Genomic DNA, 27386 nt, shown 5'->3' on the forward strand with positions numbered 1-27386 from the left:
CACACTGGTGGATATAATACCTGCATATAAACATTCAAGATGGCTGTGGTGAGTATGATTTTTGATGTAAAGGCGTGTCTGAAAACAACCAGATCATAGTTCTGATGTATTTATGAGCATGGACGCATGTTTGAGGGGATAGGTCATGTAGAATTTTGCACGGTTAAACATTATCTGAAGAATGCACGACACCGAAGTTGAATTTTTTTAATAGTTTTTTAACTTAAGCTTACCTGTTTACCATCAACCATTCTTGATTTTTTTTTTTCTTCATGCCCATGCAATTTTCATCGCATGGTCTCTTCTTCTTCTTCTTCTTAAGTACGTCGACAGGGCGGCTTTATTTATATGCCACATTTCGTCAACTTAATGTATGGTCTCAACTTGTTAAGTCATGAAGTACAGTTACTTCAGTACATGAGTATGTACAGTTTTTTTTGAAAACTTATCGTGTAAAATGACCTAAGTTACACCTGTGTTTTTATGAAGATAAGCAGCTTGTTTCAAGTTGTTTGGGGTGCCGTTACATGGATATGATTCAGTTTGAGTTTGCCATTCTTGGAAATCCACTTCCTCGTTCCTGTGAGGCTGTGTTTATGCTGTACAAACGGAGCCAAGTCGGGCAAACTGGTGCGAAGCACAAAGGGTCTTTGTAATAATGCTGTAGGTATGCTACATGTAGGTGAATTCAAATTTGCCATTGATCAAACTGCATTATTTTATATATCAAATTAAGCCCTTGAGTAAGCAAAGCCAAAACTGAAAACCTTTTTTTCATAGCACTTTCCGTAGCAAAGTTACATCTTGTCAAGATTGACTTTCATCAAAAAGGTTCAGCTAGCAAAATTCCCCAAAACGGCATTTCGGGGGTGTTTCTAGATCTAGTCTCATTATGATAGCAGCTTTTTTTTAATGGAACTGAGGGGACTATCAAAATCCCTCTAAAATTCCATGTGCGATTGGCTTATCACCATAAAAAATCATATATTTGGGTCAAGTGAAGTATAGAAAACATATTTATGTAGGTTTCCTTCTTCGCCAGTTGTTTTAAATTTCTATGTAAATATGCATTGACATTGTCGGCGAATTTGGCTGACTAGCAAATGTGTTAAGTAAGGTTTGCCTGGCATACCTAACTGCTGTAGTCTCAATTGACAGTCAATAGCTCATGTAACACTCAAGGTTAGCAACTATCTGTTGTAATTTGGTAGTTCACAGTCAGCATCTTGTGAATGGTAGTGAGCTTTGGCAAAAATTGCATTGATCATTTCATAGCGAGTGTGTAGAAGAATTCAAATATCACAGTATTACTCGAGAACTCTAGCTTCGAATTTTCATACGATACATGTAGTTACGCATTCGATGCTAAAATGCTTTGCTATCGTTTTTCGGATGGCTCAGTTTTTTGCAACAGAGGTTATTAAATTATTCTGTTAATGTTGAAATTTGGATGAAAGTTATTTTGATGAGTCAACTGTATCTTTGAGAAAGATTTGCCTATTTTGGACAGTCTAAAATTTAGCTGAAGTGTAATTTTTAGCAACATTTTTGAAGCGCAGTATCGCCTGTTGTGATCGGCTATGTTTACTTCTGAACTTCAGCGAATCCGACTAGATTTGGAATGCAATGATCTTTAGCCTAGAATTTGAAGCTATATAGGTGAGCAAATTTTTGGCTAGACTTCTCGAGCAAATATGTTTTTGTAGGTCCTGTGGTTCTTGAGTTATGTTGTAAAGACGGCTGAAACAGCAGCACTTTTGTAAAACGTACATAACTAACAACAATAAATCAAGCAAGTTTTCTAAGTATATGATTTGTAGAATATATATTGAAAAGATATGAAAATCTATTTTTTGGATGCTTCGACTAAACAATACATCATGTACCCTTTTAAGGGGGTACTACACCCCTGGCCAATTTTGTGCCTATTTTTGCATTTTTCTCAAAAATTATAGCGCATTGGTTATAAGTAAGATAAGTATATTATAGGGGCAAGGACTACAACTACTGCACTGAAAATTTTATTTCAGCACAGACAACAGTTGTGGAGTTACAGTCAAAAATGAGGAAAACCAATATTTGATCAATAAATCAATAACTACTTGTCTTGAGTCACTGAAATTCCAGTGTAGTAACTGGATTCCTTGCCCCTATAATATTCATAATTTTTGTTACCAGTGTTTTATTAGTTTTTGAGAAAAATCCAAAAATAGCCACAAATTTATCAAGGGGTGTAGTACCACCTTAACCAGTTAACAAGGTAATTACTGGTATACATGCTGCTTCGGATTTTTTAGTCTGACCAAGAAGGACAACATTAATTTTGATTTTAAACTATTACCGGTACACAAAATCCAAGAGGGTTGAGCTGGAGCCATTGGATGATTTCACATGGAATGACCCACTTAAATTTTGGGGTGTTACTCATTGACAACCCCCCCCCCCCATTCAACACAAAAGTTGGTAGCAAGCATGTTTCTGTTATATATGTATCACGAAAAAAGGGGTCCTTATTTTGATGGGTACTTTCGGAAAATCTGGTAATATGTTGCATAAGAAATCCTGGGAAGAAATCTGATGTACATTGTATTTCAAAAAAAATTTCATCAGCTAGGAGTGGATGAAAATCATATTGAAAGATGTTAGCTTTAAGCTCAGCATGCATGCAGCGTTGACAGGTTTTTTTTGGGTTTTTTTTTGTACATCATTTTTGTAAATTTTGATTTATTCCGTTTTTCATAATTTAACACGGACTAAAGCAAAATTTATAAAAGACTTTTTGATGAAAAATCAACAGATTTTACCACATGTGTTACAAAAAAATTGTGCCCCGACATGATTCTTAAGCTGGAATCTTTCAAGGCCTTGTATTGTGGTGCCTTTTTACACACAATATTTCATGTTGCCTCCCGTGCATAATGTTGATGAGCGACTAAAGGATTGAGAGCATACTTGAGCTTTGAGTTTGAGAGTAATCAAATAGCCGATTTGACTACCTCTAATTCTATGATTGCAGCTTCCCATAAGTGTCACTGAAAAGGTGTGTTTGAAATTCTAGTCATTGAAAACCACAAAAAGGGTATTTTTTACCCAGTCCTTGATTTGCTTATTAAAGGGAGGAGGGGGGGGGTAAATTTGATGAAAATCATTGCAAAATTGAGTAAATTGCATGGTTACCCATTTTTGTGTTGAGGTGTGGGGTGGGGGGGCTCTCCTGTTGGAACAAAGTCGCAACAGCAGGACATAATCACATGCAGTAACCAAAAAATTGCCTATACTTTAGCTCTGAGACGAATATACCTATTCGTCCCAGTTTAGCTTTAGTTCAACACAAACTTTTTAACATGGCTGTACTTTTGTGTTTGATTTGTACAGAATTTTGACGAGGATGAAGATGATGAGTACTGGTCTGGGCGGAGTCGACCCAAAGCTAATCTGTTTGACGATGATGTCAAGGTAATGTTAAAATGTACACAGATGCCAGTCTTACGCAAATTTCTGGAATTCCTGAAATTGGTCATAAAAAGCACATATTCTGGAAATGTAGAAAAAAGTGTTTTTATTAGTGGGGGGTTAAAGAATGATGATGCTTCATATTTCTTACGGAACCAGCTTATTTGATGCAGTATGATCTCTTGAGCATTTTGACACCTTTTTCATCCAAATGGATAAAAAAATGAGTAGGTGCCGGCCAAAACAAGTATTTGGACAGGAGGGTCTGTTGGGGGGTCTGAAAATCAATATTTTCATCAACAATCATTATTTTATGCCTGATTCTTTTTAGTAATTGATGTCTAGATTTCCATTTTTGAAAGTTGCATAAAAATTGGAGTTGTCGTTTTCTTAAAATGGTCATTTTACGTCCAAATAAGGATGTGAGAAGGATGTATGATTATCATAGGTAGTACCTGCTCAAGAAATTTGAGCGATTTACATAGTACGGTTTGATTTTGGCAGCCATTTGAATATTTCATAGAACGCTGCCATTCAACTGTACAGGGGTCAATGCACTTTAAAATATGTATGTTACAATGGAAGGCAGAGGATGTTTAAAGACATTCCCACAACCCAATGGGGTTTCTGACCTTGTATGTCTGGCTTTTGTATACATGTGGTACAGTTGATCATGCCTTGCATTGGGATTGTGTGCAAATATCTGGTGTTTTCATCCTATTATTTAACATTCAAAACATCAAGACTTAGGAATTAAATTAATGCAGTGGGACAATATGAATGTTTCCTGTAAGAAAATCAAGTATCAGTCATAAGTCTCAACTATTAACTCGTTGGCTGCAGTTTTAAAATTACCATTTTGTGTGTATGGCAATGGGGACTTTGCCTTTAAAATTAGGTTATATTGATCAAATTTCCCAATCATAGTGCATTGTAGGAATGCCTTTTAAAGCCTCCTCTGAATGGAAGGCTTCCTGTTAATATGAAAAATGGTGCCACAGTCAAACAAAAAGAAATATAATGCCCCAATTTTTTGAGGATGTGCCACCTGTGATTATCTGTGACATCATTAAAATTTCCTGTGAAAGGAGCGTGTGCATGGTTTGTGCAAAGCGCCCTCACATCCTTTTTTGGACATAAAATGGCCATTTTAAGAAAATGACAAATCCAACTTTCAAAAATGGAACTCTAGACATCAATTACATGCAAACCAACACCAGCTTTAACAGAATCAGGCATAAAATAATGATTGTTGATGAAAATATTGATTTTCAGACCCCCAAAAGACCCCCCTGTCCAAACACTTGTTTAGGCCGGCACCTACTCATTTTTTGGCCGATTTGGATGACAAAGGTGTCAAAATGCTCAGGAGATCATACCGCATCAAATAAGCTGGTTTCCTAAGAAATTTCAAACATCACCCTAAAGGCAGTTTAACCTACCCCTATTTTTATGTGGGACTGGGAAATAAGTGAGTCCTGGTTCACCTGAATTTAGTTGTGACTGGGACTCACTTTTACAAAACAGGACTCACTTTTGTTTTAATAACATTCAGAACAAATTTAACACCAAATGGTTTAATATCCAAAGGCACAGTTCAATATTCAACAATTATGGTCAAATTCTGACCTCACATTTGCAGAGAAACCCCATTTTGGTTCCTGATGATGGGCTATGGTTCAGGACAAAAAGCCTGCATTTGTTTAAGTTCCCCTTAGGGATGTACATGTAGTAGTTTTTGAGTGCTTGGCAACATTTCCAAAAGCAAGTGTATTAAATTAGAGTTCATCGACCATTCAGTGGAGTAATTATTGATCATTTGATAATTTAGGAGTTTATTGATTTTGCTAAAAACCATTTATAACAGGTACTGTGGTTTTATCTGGGAGGTAGTTTATATATTTTAAAATGTTTTTGAATTTTCCTTTTTAGAATGTTGCTAAGATAAAATAGTATGCAAGTGCTTGCAGGGATAAAGCAGATGCCATACTACTAATTAAGGGAAAGGGGGCAGGTGTGCACACATGTTTGTAAAATCAGCCCAATTGTGTGTTTTATTAGCCATATGGTAACACTGCTCATTTGTTAGGATTCAGCCATTATAGTGCATACTGTATGGTATCCTGCCTACTAATTTTCGTTCAGGAAGACATACCATAATAGTAATTTTTTCCTTTGGCTATGTATACTTGTCCTCATGTGTGTGTTATGTGCCATTATATATGTGTTGGTCTGTTCCAGTTATAATCCACACACCCCCTGTGGAAGACATGACCTTAATCTCCAACACGGGTGGGTGAGGTCAGGTAAATTTCAAATGGATATACCCATTCAGGAAATCTCACTTTAAATTCACATTCCCTACAATGTATGTGGAAGAGTAAGGTCATATCTTCCATAGGGGTTTTATGGATTTCAACTAGAATAGCTCATTATGGCAACAATATGGTCACTTGATAGGTTTCATCAGTTGGCGAAAACAATCTCAGATCCTAAGCCATAGTTCCTAAGTAATATGCATTATTGAAATTTCAACATTGACCTCATGTGGTCGGGAATATGTTTTTAGTACCCAGCATACAAGGTCTCCTATTATAAGTGTGCATAGATTCTAAATTAAGACCTGTGTCCTCGGAGATGGTGTTGTGTCAACTCACTGTAGGGAGTCCAGACATTTTCCCCCTCCATTTGAGGGTTTCTTGAATAATTAGGTACGGTACATAATATCACACTAAAGGCATTGGCGCACATTAACAGAAAATCACTGATCACTGTGTCACAGTGGTTTGAAAACCCATGCTAATTGGGGTATTTTGTTTATTGCAGGTGAGAATATTATCTGTTTTCTTGTACTGAAGCGTACTGATAACTCGATTTCTGAAAACAATGTCTGTTATATACTCTTCTGCCATCATGGGGCAGTATGTATGACCTAAAACACCATAAAAATAAACCATTTTTCATCTAACACAAATGCAGCTGTATTATAGGTGCAATACCCTAATCAGCTTACATCGAGATTTAGCCATCGCAACCATTATCTGCTCCCTGTAGTGAAGACGGTAGGATGGTACACCTTTTGGGATGGCAAGCTATCTGGGCAGATTTTAAGGCCACTTTTTCCTGTGAGAATCCTGAAAAAATTTTGCCATTTTGTTCATTTTGTAGGTGGACTCGCGTGGTATGTTTGGGGCAATCAAGAAAGAAGCCCAGTCGTTTGATGATCATTTAACAGCTCTAGGTCTTGGACGAGAGGAAGATGAAACTGATGATACAATTACCACAGACTGGAAGGGTAATGTTGTCAATGGTAAGTGTGTACACATTGGACCCTGGGTGCATGGGGAAAAGGCACCTAGGTTTCATTATCATGTAGGTTTGATGATAGATTAACAGCTCTAGGTCTTGGGTGAGAGGAAGATGAAACTGCTGATACAATTACCACTGACTGGAAGGGTAATGTTGTCAATGGTAAGTGTGTACACATTGGACCCTGGATGCATGGGGAAAAGGCACCTAGGTTTCATTATCATGTAGGTTTGATGATAGATTAACAGCTCTAGGTCTTGGGTGAGAGGAAGATGAAACTGCTGATACAATTACCACTGACTGGAAGGGTAATGTTGTCAATGGTAAGTGTGTACACATTGGACCCTGGATGCATGGGGAAAAGGCACCTAGGTTTCATTATCATGTAGGTTTGATGATAGATTAACAGCTCTAGGTCTTGGGCGAGAGGAAGATGAAACTGATGATACAATTACCACAGACTGGAAGGGTAATGTTGTCAATGGTAAGTGTGTACACATTGGACCCTGGATGCACGGGGAAAAGGCACCTAGGTTTTATTATCATGTAGGTTTGATGATAGATTAACAGCTCTAGGTCTTGGGTGAGAGGAAGATGAAACTGCTGATACAATTACCACAGACTGGAAGTATAATGTTGTCAATGGTAAGTGTGTACACATTAGACCCTGATGAGTGCACGGGGAAAAGGCACCTAGGTTTTATTATCAGGTAGGTTTGATGATAGATTAACAGCTCTAGGTCTTGAGGAGGATGATACTGATGATAATTACCACGGACTGGAAGGGTAATGTTATCAATGGTAAGTGTGTACACATTAGTCCCTGGGTGCATGGGGAAAAGGCACCTACATAGTAGGTTTCATTATCAGGTGTGTATGGATTAGGTTAGGGCACGCTATTTGAGATGAGACACACTATAGCAGATGTAGTCCAACTGGTCTCGCCTTTTCGTGCAAGAAATAAAAGTTCATATTGATCGTTTGTTTATTGTTTCATAGAAATGTCTAGCAAAGGCTCATCCCATCCAAAGGCAGGCAGCCAATCACATCCAGCATTGATGACATCATCATCAGGCATCCAATCAGCACGAGGCACTGGGGGTAACGTGAGGATATCATCATCATCTGTAAGCTACAATAAGGATAGCAGTAGCATGTCTGGTTTCAGTGATAATTTGAGGCCTAATTTCAACACACATACAAGATCAGCCAGTTTTGGTACATTGGGTGAGTTCCAAGGTTTCTTATGATGTCCTGAAAATTGGGATTCCAGTTGAAATCCATAAACCCCCATATGGAAGACATCACCTTAATGTTCCACACAGGGAGTGTCAATTTTTAATTGGGTTACCTGAATGGATGTTAAGGTGATGTCTTCCCTGGTATGGATTTCTATCATAGGGGGTGTATGGATTTCAACTCGAATAGCCCAATAAACGTTCAGTTAGATAAGGCAAAAACAAAACATGTTACTTTGTTTCCTGTAGTAGGTCCAAAATGTCAAATGCAAAATGCAGTTTGTTTTTATTTCTTTTTTTTTTAATCCATGTCTTGAAATGGAAAAAAAATACCCTTTTCGCTGCAAATTGGAATGGGAATTTACAGTGGGTTTCTCGGACACAAAAAAATCATATTCCTTCATATTCAAGAATATTTATGACCCCCTTTCAACCTGCAGAAGTTTTTCACTCTGCTCGTTTGTTGTGAAATGTGTAAATGTTTACTCCAGTAGTGTTTTATATAATTTTTTTGTGATTTTTCCGTTTTTTTCTTCTTTTTTTTCTTTGTAAGTGAAAAAAAAATTCAAATGCGCACATTAAGCCGTCCGAAACGAAATGAGCACGCTACAGGAAACAAACTTGTTTATTTTTTTTGGCCCAATAGGAAACACTAATGAGAATGATATATATATGTGAACATGGGATTCAAGAGTGCCGAGTTTAAAATGGAGCTGCCTAATGTGTTAATTCCATTAAAATGCATACATCCTCTGTGGAAGATATTTCACAATCTTCCACAGGTGTAGTATAGATTTTTTCTTTTAGATACAACATGAGCAGACAGATTAAAAAAAATGTGTATCTTTAATAAAAAACATTACATTCTATACTATTTATTTACAAATTAATACTGTTTTTATGTACAATTCTTACAGGTGAGAAGAGGCCCACAGTGTCTAATCATTCAACACCTGTAAGCTCCAATAGTGCAAGCTCTACTTCACTAGAAGAAGGTAATTATTACCCCAGTTATTCCTGGAGGAAAAGTCACAAATCGATTGACCCATCACCGGGCCTGGAATTTCGGCCACCATAGCCCTGGTACCCATAGGCATGGCAGTGGCCTCTGTGACCTTGGGCATGGTGCATCTGAATTTCAAAACATTCTTTGGTATATTGTGGTCTTCATGTCCTAGCACCAGACCTTGAATTTGAGGCAGGCCACCAAGGCAGTGGCCTCTGTGACCTTAGACTTGGCCATGGTGCATCTGAATTTCAAAGCATTCTTTGGTATATAGTAGCCTTCATACCCTTTGCCCACTAGCATTAAAAATGAGTACCCTTGAAAAAATAATTTCGAAGCCTGCCCAGTGCTACTTGCTTCAAGGGCATTACACACACAATTAAAGTCATCTTCAGGGTAATTTGATTACAACAAACTGAAACGTAAGCTCCACAGGTTTATAGCAAAATACATTTTGGGGACATTTTAGCCACGTAGTCTCTCACCCGTCTACATGTGTATTAGTATATTCTGGAAAGTCCCCCTTCCCCCCGAGTACAGCCCTGGATGGTTTGTAGTAATCCGGCATCAGGGTTTTAGCTAGGATTTGACAAGTGCCTGTCATTTTCACCAGAAGTGCCTGTCTAAAATTTGACCCTGAAAATATAAACCTGATATCTGCCTCTTCTTCAGTCAGTTCAAATAACTATTGCTATAGCCTTGGATTTATTAGTAGGGATGACCATGAAAATTAGAAGTTTCTCCTGTATTGTAGAATCATACCTTATATTAAAGAGCTCATTAAGTGGAGCATTTCAGTCTTTAAATGACCTCAATAGGATGAATGGTTCTGAAGTTATGACCAATTTTTTTGCGTGTTTTGAATAGGCAGTTTGGACAGATTATGGACACCAAGTAAAAATGGCACAAAATTGAATAATTTCCAGTTTCAAATTCATTATTTTCAAAAAACGCCTTTTCGGTAACCCTTGAAAATGGATTACATGATTCATACAAATACTTACAAGAAGAAATCATTTATAAATACGGGTTTTCATAAATGCATTCGGAGATCTGGTCTTGTGAAATAGCCTTTTTGTTCTTTATTTCTTTGTACAAATCCAAGATGGCAGTCATGGAAGAAAAATTATGAACAAATTTGACCAAAAAATGTATCACCAAATTTTGACAACTTGTTATTTAAGTCACAAAACATGTAATAAAGTTGATTTGTAGTGACGATTTTTTGTGCGAGGTTTCAATTTTGCATCCAAGGCCCAAAAATTATCAAAGTCCAAAAAAGTGCAAAATTCGGAAACCTTGCATAAAAATTTGTCATTACAGATCAACTTAATTACATGTTTTTTTACTTAAATAACAAGTTGTCAAAATTTGGTGATACATTTTTTACACATGAGACGCATCCATGTGCTCAGTTTCCCATGGAGTGTATCTGCATTAAAATTTGATTTTACTGCAAATTTTCTCTAAATTCCAAGTTATATTGGATGAGTCAAGTTTTGTATATTATAATAACAATATTGAACCAATTTCATGTGCAATTTTAAGATATTACCATGGTCATTACAGAGTATACTGTGCATTTAGGCCACGGTACTGCATAATTCTGAATCCTAAAAGAGGGTCTAAATTTCATCATCCAAAATGCACCCTAAATAGTTGTGAAATTTTATGAAATTGCACATGGAATTAGATAAATATATATAGTATAGTATACAAAAACTTCACTCGCCTAATATATCTTGGAATTTGGAGAAAATTTACATTTAAATCACTCTTTTATACAAATAACATGGAGATTTCACTTTAGCTTGCTGTGGAGGGAAAACTATTGGTATCTTAAATCATGAAGTTGGCTACAGTAGATGGGAACTTCTTGTTAGGTGATTGCCCAAGTTATAGATTTATTGCTTGATATTTAGGGGTGCATATTTGAACTTCATCAAAACATGTTTTTGCCAAAATTACAAACAGGCTAATATGAGGTACTACTGATTCACTGTGTGTGCACTCAAGTGAAATCCATTGGTCAGTGTAGGGAGATAGTCTCTGTGTGCATAGCTCCATTTAGACTGTGTGTGTGTTCAGTCTTGCATGGTAAACATAAAAGGTGTCTAAAGGAGTGGGTTCTTGTGCTGGTCATCCCTATTATTAGTCTGATCTAATTTTGAGTTCACAGAACTTATTCAAGCATTATTTTTAGAATGTCAGCCATTCATTTTGACTGTCCCAGAAGTAAACTGTCCGGTCAAAATGACGGGTGGATGCCTGGCTAGTTAGTTAACGCCTTGTCTGGTAGTGGTCAGTACGGAAGAAATAAATGATGAGATGTTAATTTTTTTTTTCAGCTGTGAGAAGAGAAATGAAAACTCCCACCAACACAGATATGGCTAAGTTGCAGGCTGAGATTCAGTCACTCAATAGGAGACTTAAGGTATAGATCAAGGGTTTGTGACCAGAAGACCCTATATGTAATTATAGCTGCCGCGTGTCGTACATACAATATAGAATGCAGAAATTGTTAAACTGAATATAGGGCAGCTATTGCAAATAGGCACTTCTGGTCCTCAACCCATGAGATCATAAAATAATCACTTATCCAGACCTCTTTTTTAAAAGGATTTCTTTGTTATCCGGCCAAATGATCTTCGAATTAAAGGAAAATATGTTTGTAAAATTTCATGACATCATATTTTCATGCTCTGAAGCATTGGGGGTATTCCAGTTGAAATTGTACATCCTCTGGAAGACATGACTTTTCTCACACAGGGGGAGTAGGTTTCATATGGAGTCACTCTTTCAGTAACCCCATTTTGAATTAACACTCCTTGTGTAGAAGATTATGGTTGTGTCTTCAATAGGGGGTGTATGGATTTCAGCTGGAATAGCCTATGGAAAGGACATCTATCTATGTCTTAATATCTATCATCTATGTGTACAGCACACAAAGAACAAATTCTCACACTTTTGTTTTTATTCATATTGGTCTTGTAATAAAGCCCAAAAAATATTTTTAAGACTGTCTCTTGTGCATAAAAGTATAGGAAACTCGAAACTTTAAAGCATGTTTTTTGGAAGAAGGAAGAACTTTTTATTAAAAGTGTAGAACAAGCCAGGAGCTTTGAAATGTTCTTTTTACCCTCTGAAATGGCCTTTCCTGTGGTGCTAAATGTGCAAAAACCATCTGGACCCCACCGGGGACCCTTAAGCGGACCCCCCGGCCTTGCTGGGCAAGAGCTCCGCTCGCTATGCTTAGCAAGTTCATGATTTTTTTTGGTCAGCTTGTGACATCCCTGACTGTTGTATTTAGTCCGAAACTTGGTGGGTAGTCACCAATTAGAGCCAAAGCCTTATTCAGACTAACACTATTCTTGACATAGGCATATTTTGATACACTTTGATTAGTTTAGACCCATTTGGACCCTTTTCCATCCAATTCCACCTGTTTCGATCCATGTGGCTAAATAGTAATTCCCAAAATTGATTGATGTATCATTGTATGCTCTGCAAATGAGATAGCTACCAACCGACCAGATGTAGGCCTACCCATTGAATGTAATATGTCACATATATACTCAAATGATTTCACCTGTTGCACATTCGACTTTCACTGTCACCAAAAAGCACAGAGCCACAGTGCCATTGGTGCTCTTGTTTATGTCAAGCATATCTAGGCAGCAGCTGAAATCTAAGAGATAATGCTGACAAAACTTCGGCCAGGCACAAGTGACCTGGTGAAGGGGGTAACCGTAGATAGCTGGTCGGGGCATTTTTAACTCTTCTAATGCATTGATTTTTATTGGTCTTGAGACTAGTTTCTTGCAAAGTCTGCATAATTGCTTTATATGACTAGGCACTAGTTGTTGTTTTTTTACCTTTTCTTAAAAGTTGGCAAGACCTGAAAACATCACAATTGTGTGTTAATAAATTTCATTCCATTTCAATATTCCACTTTCAATGAAAATAATAGTTAAGAAAATAAAAATAATTTTCTTATCAACATCAGCATGTGTTGTGATGTAACTTTTCAGTAAACTTAAGAAACTGGAAGGGTATTGAAATAAACACATTTTGATAATTTTATTGTGCCCAATTTAACTTGTCAGAGTGCTGAGAAATCTAGATGGGCCCCTCTCTCAGTGGCCGACACAGTGACACGTATCATATTGGGTGACCGATACTCACTGGAGCCATATCGGTCATTGAAGGACAAACTTGCTTTATTGGATGCAGCAGTGGGCAATCATGATGGGAATGCGATACTTGTGGTAAGTGTATTTTATGCGGGATTATATTGTGTCATATTGGGTGGCTGATACTCCCTGGAGCCGTATCGGTCATTGAAGGATAAACTAGATTTTATTTATTGGATGCAGCAGTGGGCAATCATGTTTTGAATGCGATACTTGCGGTAAGTGTATTTTATGAGGGATTATATTTTGTCATATTGGGTGACCGATAATGGCTGGAGCCAAATTGGTCATTCAAGGACAGACTGGTGCAAGTTCATAATATGACAATTCAAACAAGTGAATACCGTATTGTTTGTAATAAACTCCCCGGAGGCGTTGCATTTTTCCAAAAGGGAGGCGTTTATTGAAGGTGAATTGTCAGTGAAAAAAACTTTAAAATCGGGTTAAATTTCCCGATGGTGCTCCTGTAGAAAAGAGGGATTTACGGCTATACTAATGGCGACGCCCATGGAAAATATCATTTTCGTGGTAAATGCATCAATATTACACCCGTAAGTACATCATCAAGCAAGAATCTATTGAAATTCTACCATAATTAGGCAATGGAATGGATGGAAGTGTGAGTCATAACAGGTTTGGTCCATGCAATTTACCGATCGTCCCTGACAAGACTGACTGACTGATGCCAGTTTTAAGCTTACTCACACGATATAGCATGGAATTTTTGTCAATTTTTCACAGAAAAATTGGAGGGGGCGTTTATTACAAACAATACGGTACTTCATGCTTGGAAGTGTAGAATGACATGCTTAGGCAAGTAGGGTCGGTATATCCAGAGGTTTTTTGAAAATTCTAAAAAAATGAATCAAAAATTACTCCCAAAATCAGCCCACTTTGGTCAAAAAAACGCAGTCCTTTATTTTTGAGGAGCGCGATCGCGCAGGCGGTCCTACCGCGCACCTCAAAGAATAGTCAGGAGCGTTAATAACAACGCTCCTTATTTGGAATTACGATCATTTCAAACAAAATGTCAAAAATAAATTGCTCCAAGAACTGTATCAAATCAATCCCCCTAAATAACGATCTGTTGAAATAACATAAGTAAAGTAAAGGCTCTGCGAACAAAATAGCGCAACATTCGACTTGAGAAACACTAACAAATCATATCGGGTCATTGGGTCATCTCATCGTTCCAAAAATTAAAGTGCAAAATTTGTTTCTCCACTAGAACAATAGGCAGTGCTTGGAGGCATGGTTCGGGGATCGCACATACAACCATTTTGTTTTCAACTTGCGTGCGTGTTTTGAAGATCGGTCGAAAAAAATAAATGGCTGGGCAGAGATGTCGCCATGGAAATTCTGAATTGCACAGTAAACATTGTTATTAAAAACAATTGCGATTTAAACTTAAAGGACAGATTATTGCCCTTTTTGTTGATAATGTCTGAAAGAGAAATTGCAAGGCATTTAGGAATATCTGAATGAGCAATATTTTCAACTTGCAGGTGTTAAAAACCACCGACATGACCGACACGGTACGTAACATTATCGCCTGTTGGATTCCAAATTGAGCTCCTCAAAAATAAAAAAAAAGGAGAGTGACTTTGAGGAGCCTCAACAAAACCAGCAGTGTGATTGATGGAGCTCCACCAAATTCTAAACGCTGATTTTTATTTCATACAGCTACAAAAAATACAAAAAATCTGAGTAGGTCGGGCACATAGAACATGCTTTTTTCCCGCAGCCTTATCATTTCATTCCTACTAATTGTTACATACAGGTTGTGTTATTTATGAGGAAAACTCTAAGTAAGACGGTATTCTATGAGCAGCTGAGTAAAAGGCCAGAAGCAGCTAATCAGTACATCGCGTACATCAAGATGCACCACGAAAAGAGAGATTCGGTGGCTACAGAAATGGGGTATGTATAGTGACAGGTTAGAGCCATATTGTAACATTTCCATAAAAAAATAGATAAGTATTTCGTTTCCATAAAAAGTTAACATTTACTCTCAGATGTGTCCCATTTAAATTTTTGGTCGACCTACTGAGGTAGAGCAAAGAAAATTTGAAATTGCTATCAGCGCTGATGTCATCACTCCGTCGGTTGTGCTATGGCAGGGCCCTTTGATGTGTGTATGACCGGTCCGCACTGTGTTATGAACATTGAGCACACGTTTGACAAATATATCCATCGTAATGATAAACCATCTTGTTCAGACAGTTTATTCAAAGTCTTGGATTTTTACAAAACTACAGCACCTAAGTCTTGATTTCTGCAGGGTATTTTAGTTCACTAAAGTACATTACAATCATGTAAAAAAGAGAATTTTGAAAAATAGTGAGGCCATCCTACTCAGCAAATGTTACAATATGGCTTTAAGTTAATGCGATTGACTTGAGTGACTATTAAATTGCGAATGAAGAGACAGAAAGTGTTGGGAATAGACATAAAAAGTAGTTTTTTAAAACTGCTCAACAAAACTCACTTTTTGAACCGAATATTTCAGAGCAACCATATTACAGCGGTGTAATGTTATTGGTAGACAGACTGATGTTTCTAGGTGATGAAATTGTCTTTTATGTCCTTTGTGATGGTGTTTCTAGTAGAGAATCATATTTTCAGGAAAGGGAAGCCATAAAAATCAAACAAGAAGAATGGGCCCTAAAAACCTTGGAATATATGTGACGTGTCATGTCAAAAGGAGACACTTTTGGGCAGGTTATCAATTTTGAAGTTTTTACATATCTTAAATATAGAGATATTTTGCTTCACAACGCCGTTTCCCCCCAATTAATCGGACATTCCTAAGCAAAGATATTGAGTTTGTAAGTTATGGTATTCTAAAATTGGAAATTGAGATATCGGCCTTTAAAAAATATTATTGACAATGTTGAGAGTAGGAATTACCTTGAAACATCTCTCAAAAAATACAAGATGCCATTTTTATTCTGGTCTGAAACTATCAGACAATATTTTTAACATAAATAACATCACAAATTCACAACAAACTCAAATTGTGAAAAAATCACCCTTGGCAGATTTTTGGCTATTTCTCCATTTACGATCCTGCCCAAATGTGTCTCCTTTTGACACGACACATCACATATGATTCTCTACCAGAAACACGTACCATCACAAAGGACAAAAAGGAAGTTTATTGTCAATATCTAGAAACACTAGGGAATCATCAATCATTCTACCAACAGCATTACACCGCTGATGATAGAGAATGGTTTCTCTAAAATATTTGGTTCAAAAAGTGAGTGTTGGCCAGATTTAAAAACTACTTGAAAATTAGATTGTCTTGAGGACCGATTCATTTATTTGACTGACTGACTGATGTACTGATACATTTAATAACAATATTAATACATGCATACATTGCATTTTGAGTCTGAACTCTCAGGAGCTGGAATAATGGTAATTTCAAAGGGATTTAAACTCAAAATTCTGAGGTGATCACTTGGTTGATTCTTCTCTCTAACAGTTTTGATACACTCATTTATCATTTTCAGACATTTATGCAGATTGGAAGAAGCAGCGGTAAGCATCTTTTATATCTTAAAAAGAAAACATGCCTTAAATATTTCTCCCACTTAATACTGCATACTGGTTGGTACATGTGCACACCTCCACTCACAATGCATTCCTTGAATAGGATGTATATCACAGCCAATCATACATAGTAATGTGTCAGTTAATGGACATAAGTCTTTGTGCTGCTGAACCAACAACAGGGCTCGAATTTCAGCGAGGCCACCAATGCCATTGCTGCCCTTCTTCAGTTTTGGCCTTGGTGCCCCAGATCTTTGTCAACTTCAAGGCATTCTTCATCACTTGTTGGCCTTGGTGCCCTTCTTTGTCTTTGCCCGGTGGCCTTGAAAATGGGTGCCCCAAAATATTCAAATTTTAGGTCTTGCTAACAACATAGCATTCAGCATGGCTAGTATTTTGGAATCTATAACATGTAAATGTTTAGGATTGTTCAATTCAATTTCAATTCAGTTCAATTTTCTTAAAAATAACATTGTGGTCCAGAGGCCACTTTTGCACTATAGATCTGCTGTGTACTTCTTAATACATTCATCTTATAGGAGACTAGTCATGGAAGCCAATAATTATGTTTATATTTCCTTAGGTCTTGCGGTTCTTGATTTAAGGCCAATAATATATCAAAACAAAAGTTTTTGCCATTTTCTCTTTCTTAGAAAAATCATACACATGAGGAGGAATTGAAATCCCTTATATCAAGCCTTGGAATCTCCTTTATGGAATCTATCCCATTCTTCTTGTGTGTCAGCTTTATTTGTCTCAATATTTGAGTGCAAACACTGCTGGGTCATGCCCCCCTTCAACCCATTGAAAAGTACACACATGGCTGTTCTAGCACTGTTTGTATTTATAGCTATTTATGTTGCTATGGTGGAAGTCCATCATGCTATTCTAGGTAAAATCTATACACCCTCTGTGGAAGACATGATCTTAACTATCCACACAGGGAGTGTGAATTTGAAATGGACTCATCCATTCAGGTAACTCAATTTGAAATTCACACTCCCTGTGTGGAAGGTTAAGGCCTTGTCGTCCATTGGGGTGTATGGATTTCAATTGGAATTGCCCATTTTATATGTTCTAACATCCGATTCCTTATTACAGATGTGGAGGTACGGTACAGCCAACCTGAGCTCAATACCGCATGCTAGACTCAAGAATCTAATGGAATGCCACGGGTAAGTCAAAGGTCATGTAGGGGTCATTGAGAGTCATGCAGGTATTAGTTTGCAAATTTAGATGCTTTTTGACCTTTTGGAATACAAACCTTAAGAGTAATGATCCTTTGAAATAACAACAGCTTGGAACATGAATAGCTCAAAAAAAATGAAGTACATGCATGTAGTGCAAATATTACCACTTCTGCAATATTGATTATTGATATTCTGCATTGATTTTGTTACAGTATGTGGTTTGAGAGGAATCCTAATTTAACAGAAGAAGCGACCAGCATGAAAGAACAGATAGAACTACTCAATAAACAGCTACTTGTGGAGGTAAATACATGTAAGGGAATGGGGGAGGTCAAAGGTTGCACTGGTTCACCCAAGCCTGGACCTTAACTTAATACACAAAGGGAATGAGTGGGGTCAAAGGTTGCAATGGCTCACCCAGATCTTGTCTCGGTCCCAGCCGGTTTGTGTTCCTCCGTCACTAAACAAACCGTCTGGTGACAACCTGTGAAAAGATGATCGCTGATTGGTTAATGAATTTCCAAATTAAAAGATTTTCAAGTGGGTAGGGATATGGCTGATGAATTAGGACGTGACTTGTGTAGAAGTGACAGTAGACATCATATTTGAAGATTCCACAAACACAACAACTTGCGGCCACTGAGGCGGCAATCGTCTGATATCGCCTTTCATGTCAGCGACTCGCAGCGCGCGTATGCACATGCATTGTGTGGATTTATATCACCGCTTGGTTGTCCATCAGCCGCTGCATTGACAGCCAGTTTTTAACTCTTAACAATTTTTACCGCGTTAATGTTCAGCCAACCAGAAAAGACGTATTATGAAGTTGTCGTCAGACGGTTGGTTTAGTGATGAAGAAGCACAAATCAGCTGGGACCGAGACTAACCCAGGGCTGGACCTTAACTTAAGGTTATACGAGGTATTGTTGGTCGAAGCAGTCAAAAAAATTGATTTTCATTATCTGAATCAATAAATTATTGAAAAATAACACTTTGGTGTTTTGCAAATGTTCATTCTACAAATCATATACTTTGAAAACTTGCTTAATTTATTGTTGTTAATGAGTAATGTACGTTTTACAAAAGTGTTGTTGTTTCAGCCCTCTTTACAACATAACTCAAGAACCACAGGACCTACAAAAGTATATCTGTGATATTTGAATTCTTCTACACGCCGCTATGAATTGAGCAATGTAATTTTGCTAAAGCTCACTACCATTTCCAGGATGCTGTGAACTACATTTTTTTGTTGCTGCTTCGACCAACAATACCTTGTATTACCTTAATACACAAAGGTCTAATAAGTTACAAGCTATTTGTCATCAAGGCTCCCGCTAGCCTTCAAAAACTCTGCGTCCGATCGGATGCAGAACTGTATAACCTGGTCGGGAAATGTGCGTCCCGCAATTCCACAAAATTTTTGTGCGTCCATACATGTTGATGTGTTGGGCAACATGGAATACAATTTTACAAAGCCCAATTGTCGGTATTGCATTGCATTACATCACAGTTTGATGCAAATCTTTGACTATTTCCTTCCACTTTCCTAATGAGATTTTAAAGATTTATGTAAATATTATTGTCAATAACAAACTTGCTGACACTGCGATAGTTTAGAAAGTTGTATTTTTGCTCTTGTGTTTGAGTGAAAGCTTACAGTTGTCCACACGTCCCGCTGCTGTAAGAATTTTCATTGACTGGTTGACCCCGGGAGTTGTTCGCAAAGTGGGAGTGGCTAAATATGAAAGGTCAATAACTCATTTACTGATTGGTCCATTGGTCTATCATTTATGCACGATGCAGGTTTAGAAAATAATAAAAATACTTATTTTATTTCATGGAAAGTAGATTGAGTAAGCTTATACTTGATTTTGATTTGAAATTCATGTGCGTCCACTCCGACGCAAGGCATTGATGCAGCTTGTTGAACAGTGCGTCCAGCAATACAATTTTGCGTCTGGACGTAAGAATTTGCCTCCAGCGGGAGCCTTGTGTTGTGCTGTACCATTACCAGTATACTAATACCAGATTTCAAATGGAATAGCCCTTGATGAATGTGGAATGAATTATAATCAGTTGCACTTGGTATAATTTTCTTAGCAGTGAAACTGGATTTTGAATGTGATTTTTTTCCTTTTCTCAGGCCACAGATGACAAGAATGAGAGAGAAGGTCGTTCACCTTTTAAAGAGATGCCACGGAAAGCCAACCTGTACTTTCAACCTTTGACGACAACTCTGTTTTATTGTAGTAAATATCACTATGGGGAGAGTGAGGTAAGACAGGGTGTGTGTAGGTGTGGGGTGTGGGTGGGTATCTGTGGGGGTGGGGGAGATGTCAAGGAAAGCCAACCTATACTTTCAACCTTTAACAACAACTCTGTTTTATTGTAGTATATATCACTATGGGGAGAGTGAGGTAAGACAGGGTGTGTGTAGGTGTGGGGTGGGGGTGGGTATCTGAGGTGGCGGGGGAGATGTCAAGGAAAGCCAACCTGTACTTTCAACCTTTGATGACAACTCTGTTTTATTGTAGTATATATTACTATGGGGAGAGTGAGGTAAGACAGGATGTGTGTGGGGTGTGGGGGTGGGTATCTGTGGGGGTGGGGGAGATGTCAAGGAAAGCCAACCTATACTTTCAACCTTTGACGACAACTCTGTTTTATTGTAGTAAATATCACTATGGGGAGAGTGAGGTAAGATGGGTGTGTAGGTGGGGGTGGGTATCTGTGGGGGTGGGGGAGATGCCAAGGAAAGCCAACCTGTACTTTCAACCTTTGATGACAACAACGGCAACCTGCACCTCCTTTGCCTTGAGGTAAATTTCACGTATAAATAGTGTGGGAGATTAAGGTCATGGCTTCCTTAGAGGGTATATAGATTTCAACTGGAATAGCCCAATGTATAGCCCCGAGCACAAAAGCGAAAATTAAATAAGGGCCAAATTTTTATACCATTGGGCCAGATAGGCCCGGGTCCAGGGCAATTTTGGGCCCCCAAAACTGCTCTATGCAGCTTTCTTTTAACCCCAAGGGCAAAATTGTAAAATACCAATATTTATGTTGATCTGGGGTCAAAGTAGTCTGAAATTGAATTGAACAAAATATGTTAGTCCCCCTTTAGTTAAACCAAAACTTGGCCACTGACTTGAGTGCACATGCCTTCCTCGGCACGTGAGTTTGGGGCCTCCAAATTTTGGCCTGGCCCAGGGCCCATAAGGTAGGCTAAATTCCGCCCTGGTTAAAAGGGCCCGTACTGCTGCTTGTCCACGGGCCCCTGATGCTATTGCTACGTCCCTGTACCAAAGTCTGGTGCTATCAACTGAGCTGGTTGAGACACACATTTGCAGGTTTACTTGTTCGTATATAACTATGTGTATCGATGATTTGCTCGAAACCCTTTACACTTATGTGGATGGGCACTTCATGTTTGCATGTTTTAAAAACGCTCGATAGTAAGACTGTGATAATAACTGTGATAATATGGCTAACTTTGACTTTATCTTTAAATGTATTTGTACCTCTTTTCCAGGACTATCCAAGTAGTCCCCTGCATCTTAAACGAGAATTTCAGCTCAGTGAAAAGCATTATTTATTGGTTGCTTTGAGGGCAAGGTCTATGGTCAAGAAATGGGACGATTTAGAACCGCTATTAACATCAAAGGTAAGAGAATGTGACACTTATGACATGCCCAGTGTGGTCTTTGTCAAAGTCAACTTTTTACTTGGAAGTTAGGTTGAATTTCCACAGAGATGCCAGTCAGTTTCACTCAAAAAAACCTGAAAAGCGTGTGAATGCAGGCCAAGAAGCCCCCAAACAGGCTGAAAATAAATAAAAATGCGGGAATTTGAACTCGCAACAAAACCTGAATTCAGGTTAAAACCTGAAAACTGGCATCTCTGGGTTGAAATATTTATTTCCTTTCATACATGTATGTAGGATAAATCCACTTAAAATCGCAGGTATGTTTGTACATTTTTTGGCATCAATGGAGAGAGGAGACCGATAGCTATACATTATATGATGGAATATGGCTTTTAATATATAAATCAGGGAGGTTCCTTCAGGGGTACAAATTGTGATTTCTTCCTCAGGAGCAAGGTTTTTAGGCTCAAGATTTCCTCAATCGTACCATGCATAAAATAGCTTTATTCTACACTTCAAAAGATGAGAATGTTAACATATTGTGTATTTTTAGAGCGACTCAATGTTAAGTGTTCAAGCTTCCAAAAAACGACTTTATGAGGACAATGTGCGCGCGTAGCGCGCAAAAAATGGTATTTTACAATAGTTTGGGGTCAATTTTGGTGAGACAGAGGCTCCTTTCCCCTTTTATTTTCCTTTACCTTCCATTTCCTCTTTCATTTTTTGTCAGAGGGAGCACAACTTGTTCAGTGCTTTATGGTTCTTCTTTTTAAATTTCATCAATATTTTCCAGTTTGTTCTCTATTAGTATTGATACGCTGAATTCCTTCATAACTTTTGTTCCCATAAAATCCTCATTGCTGCCTCTCTATAAATTTCCTCAGATATGATTGCCGCCTCTCTGTAAGATTCCTCAGATATGTGCCCTGTTTCCACCCGCCTTCATATAACTTCTTCTTCCTGTTAAATTACATTGAATACCTCCTACGGTGATGAATTAATTGTAAATTTCCTCATGTTCTAAAACCAACGCCTTCCTCTTTTTGCTCTTATTTCTTGAACAATGTTGTGAATTCCTCCAAATTTTGCACAACCAATGTCTTTAAAGATTCTCTCCCCTCCTTTTTCCTCTCTTTCTTTTTTCTTCCCATGGCATTATTTCCTCAATTTTGACTCTCATTTCCTAGGAGCGGTGCTCCCCGATCCCGCACAATTTGCATCCCTGGGTTCCTTCAACCCTCCCTCTTCAAAGTTTGTCTTCAAAAAGTGGTTAGGGTTAAATAATAAGCTTTTCATGTTGAATGTTATTGGGTGAAATACGCCAAATCTGCATTTAAATTTACAACTCTGACCTATCTCAAAAATTGTGCATACAAAATATTGTTTAAAATGTTTTAATAGAATCTCACAAATTGGTTATTTAAAATATTTAATTATTACAATAATAAATGAATGAATAATAATATAATTAAAACAATTCTTCTTCTTCCTATATTTGTGCATACTTCAATTTGAGTATTGTCGCACAAGCTGAACGTGCACATTTTTACCTATGCACGATCCTGGAACCTAGGATTGATTGCAGATATCAGAACCGGGGATGGTCCCCCTTCTCTTTTCGATAGCTCTGACACTTAACATGCACAGGGTTTGACTCTTCCTGTACACGGCTTTATGTGACATCCGAACCACGAGACGTCGCACACATGCTACCTATATCTGCACGTGCTAATAAGCAGTGTATGGGGGTGAGAAGAAATTCTGTAAAGATAACTGAACACAATTGTAGGATTCCCAACCTTTTGGTAAAGAGAATTCTCACCTAAGGCGAGCCCAAGGATCGCCGGCAGCGCAGTGCCTTAACCCCTCGGCCATCTGGATAGGTCAGAGATAACGTGTCAATGCTTTAGGAATTTATAATGCCAATGTCGCTTATTATTGACCATTTTGTTATTTGTGTATGTGTCTTGTTTCAGAATTGGCGTGGAAAAGCTAGGATAAAATCAGTCGTCAAATTTGAGCAAGTAGTCAATATATTGGTCCAAAACAAAGCGCCACCTGGGGTAAGTCAATTACAAGGCTAAGTTTCCTGCATGCAGCGATGTACAGTGCTATAATTGTATATTCAGATGGGTTTTAATTAGAAAATAAATGAAAAGAATAGACTACAAGCAGGTCCAACATTCAGGCTACGATAGTTCTTTTTTAAAGATTAGGTCAACTTTTGCTTGCCCGATTATGCCCGCATATTTCTGAAAGAAAACCCGTCCATGCCGGGAAAAAGCAGGTAACTCGGGAACCTTCCCGGGAAATTGTAGCCACTCGCAGGAAATTGTAATTTAAAGCCAACTTTAACTTACAGCATTGATATATATAGCCCCTTACGATTGAAAACTGATAATTACCTCTGCAAATCGTGTGTGATATGTACGTACTTACATATCAAATCTTAGGGGATGGGGTGAACACTTTAATTGTGTCCCCACATGTGAAAAACATATTTTGTGTCTCCATATCTAAGTACATGGAGGGGATATGTACCCTGCTTGTGACGTCCATAGCCACACAGTTACGTGATTAAAAAATGGAGGCTACAATTACCTTAATCTATCACCAAAATCTGAAGATTTTTTGCAAACATTTTTTCTCAAAATGTTCAGTTAAAATTAATAAATTTTGGCCCTAAAATGGCAGATTTTATATGATTTTAGCAAAATTTTAAAAACAAATCTCCAAAATGCAAAATTCTGGGTCTGTCGGGTCCGTAGAATAGGTTTTTTTTCGTCCCTTACTGATATTGTTTTCTTTCACTTTTCCTTGCAGATTATAGATAAATTTTTGCGTCTTGTGGAAGACGAGGAAACAAGGATGGACATGGCAAGGAAACACAAACAACATGAAGTCATTATAGATACTCTCTTCCAAATGAAAGACAGACAGAGACTAGTGGAGTACCAAAGACACGTGCCACACAGGACGGACGCAGCTAGGCATATAGAAGATCTTTTGCGTAATTCAGTAAGTTTGTTTTTATGTATGTCTTGCGATTGAAAGATACACAGAGATTAGTGGAGTACCAAAGACATGTGCCAAACAGGACGGACGCAGCTAGGCATATAGAAGATCTATTGCGTAACTCAGTAAGTTTGTTTGTATGTATGTCTGTCTGTCTTGAAATTGAAAGATAGACGGAGATTAGTGGAGTACCAAAGACTTGTGCCAAACAGGACGGACGCAGCTAGGCATATAGAAGATCTATTGCGCAACTCAGTAAGTTTGTTTTCATGTATGTCTGTATGTCTTGCGATTGAAAGATACACAGAGATTAGAGGAGTACCAAAGACACGTGCCAAACAGGACGGACGCAGCTAGGCATATAGAAGATCTATTGCGTAATTCAGTAAGTTTGTTTTTATGTATGTCTGCAATTGAAAGTATCAAGGCCATGTACTCCACAGAATGGATGGATTCCACAAGTATAGAGAAGATCTATTGTGTGACTCGGTAAGTTGTCTGTCTGTATGTCGCCCTTCTACTAGTCTGCATATGTACGCCCTGCGGGATTAGGTTAGCACACACAATTCAAATCCAACATGGCGTTACTCTCAACCTGAGATTAGACAGACTATAGAAGATTTATAGCACAACTTGGTATTTATAAGGCAATAGATCAAATTGTAGTGACAAAGGACTCATGTTGGTTAATTGTTTCACATATTTTAAAGTCATATTGTAACATTTGCTGAGGTGTACGCCCTCAATATTTTTCAAACTTCTGTTTTTTTTCACACAATTATAATGTACGTTATTAAACTAACATACCCAGCAAAAATCAAGACTCTAGGTGCTGATATAGTTAAGTTAAAATCCGAGAATAAAATGCAGGAAATATTAGTCAAACACATAATCAAACACATAGTCAAACACATGTTCATAACACAGTATATATGAAGTGCGGGACACTCAACACACAAGATGGATTGACATGCATTGGCGCTGGTGGTAAATTCCAATTTTCTTTGCTTTACCTCAGTTGTTCAGCTCAAAATTAAAAGGGACATATCTGACAGTAAAAGCTAATATTTTATGGCTAACATTTTATTAAAAGGGGACATATCTGACAGTAAATGCTAACATTTTATGGAAAAGAAATACCAATCTATTTTTTATTTATGGAAATTACAGCATGGCTTTAAATAAATGATTATGTAAGATCTTTTTGTCTTTTCCACTTTTTCTCCATCCAGGGTATCAAATGGAAGAACTGATGCAACTGATGGCATCTTCAAAACATTCCTCATATCCACTGTGAGACAAAAACTTCAAGATATACACCCAGTTACTCCCTGTGAAGTAATCAACAGATTTGGTCACAGGCGTGCTGGACTTTAATTTGTCTATACCATCATCATTATCATTATTGGCAAGTAACTGCACAGGAAAGCACTTGGGCCAGTGATGCAAATTTGTGCAGCATTCCATCAAAGAGCCCAAATACAGGGATGTCCAACTCCGTCATTATTCAATGTGTCTGAAGTGTTCTGATTTATTCGTTAAATGTGTATGAGAATAATCAGGAATTTAGTTCATAGCAGCACTAAAGGCTATAGCAGTGAAACAAAGATCGCTTCAAAGGAAGTAGGATATCCATGTATTAGAGTCTTTGAATCGATCAACATGTCCAAATCGTACTTGCTGTAAGATCAGTGTGCCCTGTCATCCAGATTTCCTCTTTCCATTTGTAGGCACGCAAATGACCTATCGTGGAAAAAAGCATAACGTACCTAAAAATGACACATAATATAGGTCTGCTTTTTGAGCAGACCTATATTATGTGTTAGCGCCATATAAAAAAGGCCACACTTACGGTGTTTACACCCGACTGCCAACTGCATTTTGACCTTGTGTGTTCATGCACATATAATGAAGTGGAGGTCACCCCTAATGATGGTCTATAATAAACAGCCTACATGTATTATATTGTAAACACTTGTCACCTTTTCATAGCCCACTGGTGACCCCAAGATAAACATTGTTTTTAACCAGTACTATTATCCATGGCAAATCTTATAACCCCACAGTGGTTTAGCCAGGAATCTTTCAGTGAGGGTTGGCAAAGGGGTGGGGCAAGGCAACTTTTAAGGGGGTGAAAATGGTTAAAATTGGACTAAAAAGTACAAAAGGCATAAAAATCCCGATTCTCAAGGTAGCCAGCAAAAGGCAGATTTTGCAGGAAAATTGGAGATAATATATTAAAGTAGAGTTTCATCAGATCTGTGTTAAGATATCATGTCATTAACATTTTATAAGTGAAAATAGGTCATGATTTCTTGGTTTTTTTTATTTTGTTGATGCAGACGATTCCATCCATATCCTGAATTTTCAGTCAAGTTCCCAGTGCCACTTGTGTTGTGAATGGTACAAACTATAGTCCAATGTTTTTTATTCTATTACCCCACGACCCATTATTCAAAATCGCGCACTGTGATTTGTTGAAACGCGTCACGTGACAGACCATTAATTAGCGATAAAGTGTCAAGGCCAACAAACTTTATGTTCTTCTATCATCTGGCAGCAAGACAGCAGAGCGCACAAGCACACCTGCTTATGTAGGGGAGAATGGAATGTCAGGGGTGTGTTATTGCATGTGCATACCTGCTTATAGGGGAGAATGGAATGTTAGGTTGTGTTATTGGAATGTGCATACGCTTTGGCTACGTGTATGCCCTCCACCTTGAGGTAAACAACTTGAAATATTTGGGCAAAAAATTTGATATTTTCTCTTTAAATCAC

The 27386-nt window shown here is 37.8% G+C and overlaps 1 protein-coding gene across 1 annotated transcript; it reads left to right on the forward strand.

Annotated features, from left to right (window-relative positions):
* LOC140146179 (spermatogenesis-defective protein 39 homolog) lies at window positions 1-27156 on the forward strand. The gene is made up of 16 exons (XM_072167955.1): window positions 1-48; window positions 3376-3456; window positions 6622-6763; window positions 7762-7989; window positions 8918-8995; window positions 11355-11440; window positions 13113-13274; window positions 14980-15119; window positions 16718-16745; window positions 17859-17932; window positions 18160-18250; window positions 20091-20236; window positions 21494-21611; window positions 23570-23656; window positions 24417-24611; window positions 25841-27156. The coding sequence occupies exons 1-16, from the start codon at window positions 40-42 to the stop codon at window positions 25859-25861; spliced, it is 1686 nt and encodes a 561-aa protein (XP_072024056.1). The 5' UTR covers window positions 1-39; the 3' UTR covers window positions 25862-27156.
* Window positions 27157-27386: the final 230 nt, after the last annotated feature.

The sequence above is a fragment of the Amphiura filiformis genome, chromosome 2 (genome assembly GCF_039555335.1).
Source record: "Amphiura filiformis chromosome 2, Afil_fr2py, whole genome shotgun sequence".
In the NCBI taxonomy this organism is placed as follows: Eukaryota; Metazoa; Echinodermata; class Ophiuroidea; order Amphilepidida; family Amphiuridae; genus Amphiura; species Amphiura filiformis.

Bases quoted from the DNA above. Each gene is read 5' to 3' on its own strand.
- LOC140146179 (XM_072167955.1), top strand. The intron at 7,990-8,917 runs GTGAGTTCCAAG...CAATTCTTACAG, and splicing joins AGCCAGTTTTGGTACATTGG to GTGAGAAGAGGCCCACAGTG. The intron at 18,251-20,090 runs GTAAATACATGT...TCCTTTTCTCAG, and splicing joins ATAAACAGCTACTTGTGGAG to GCCACAGATGACAAGAATGA.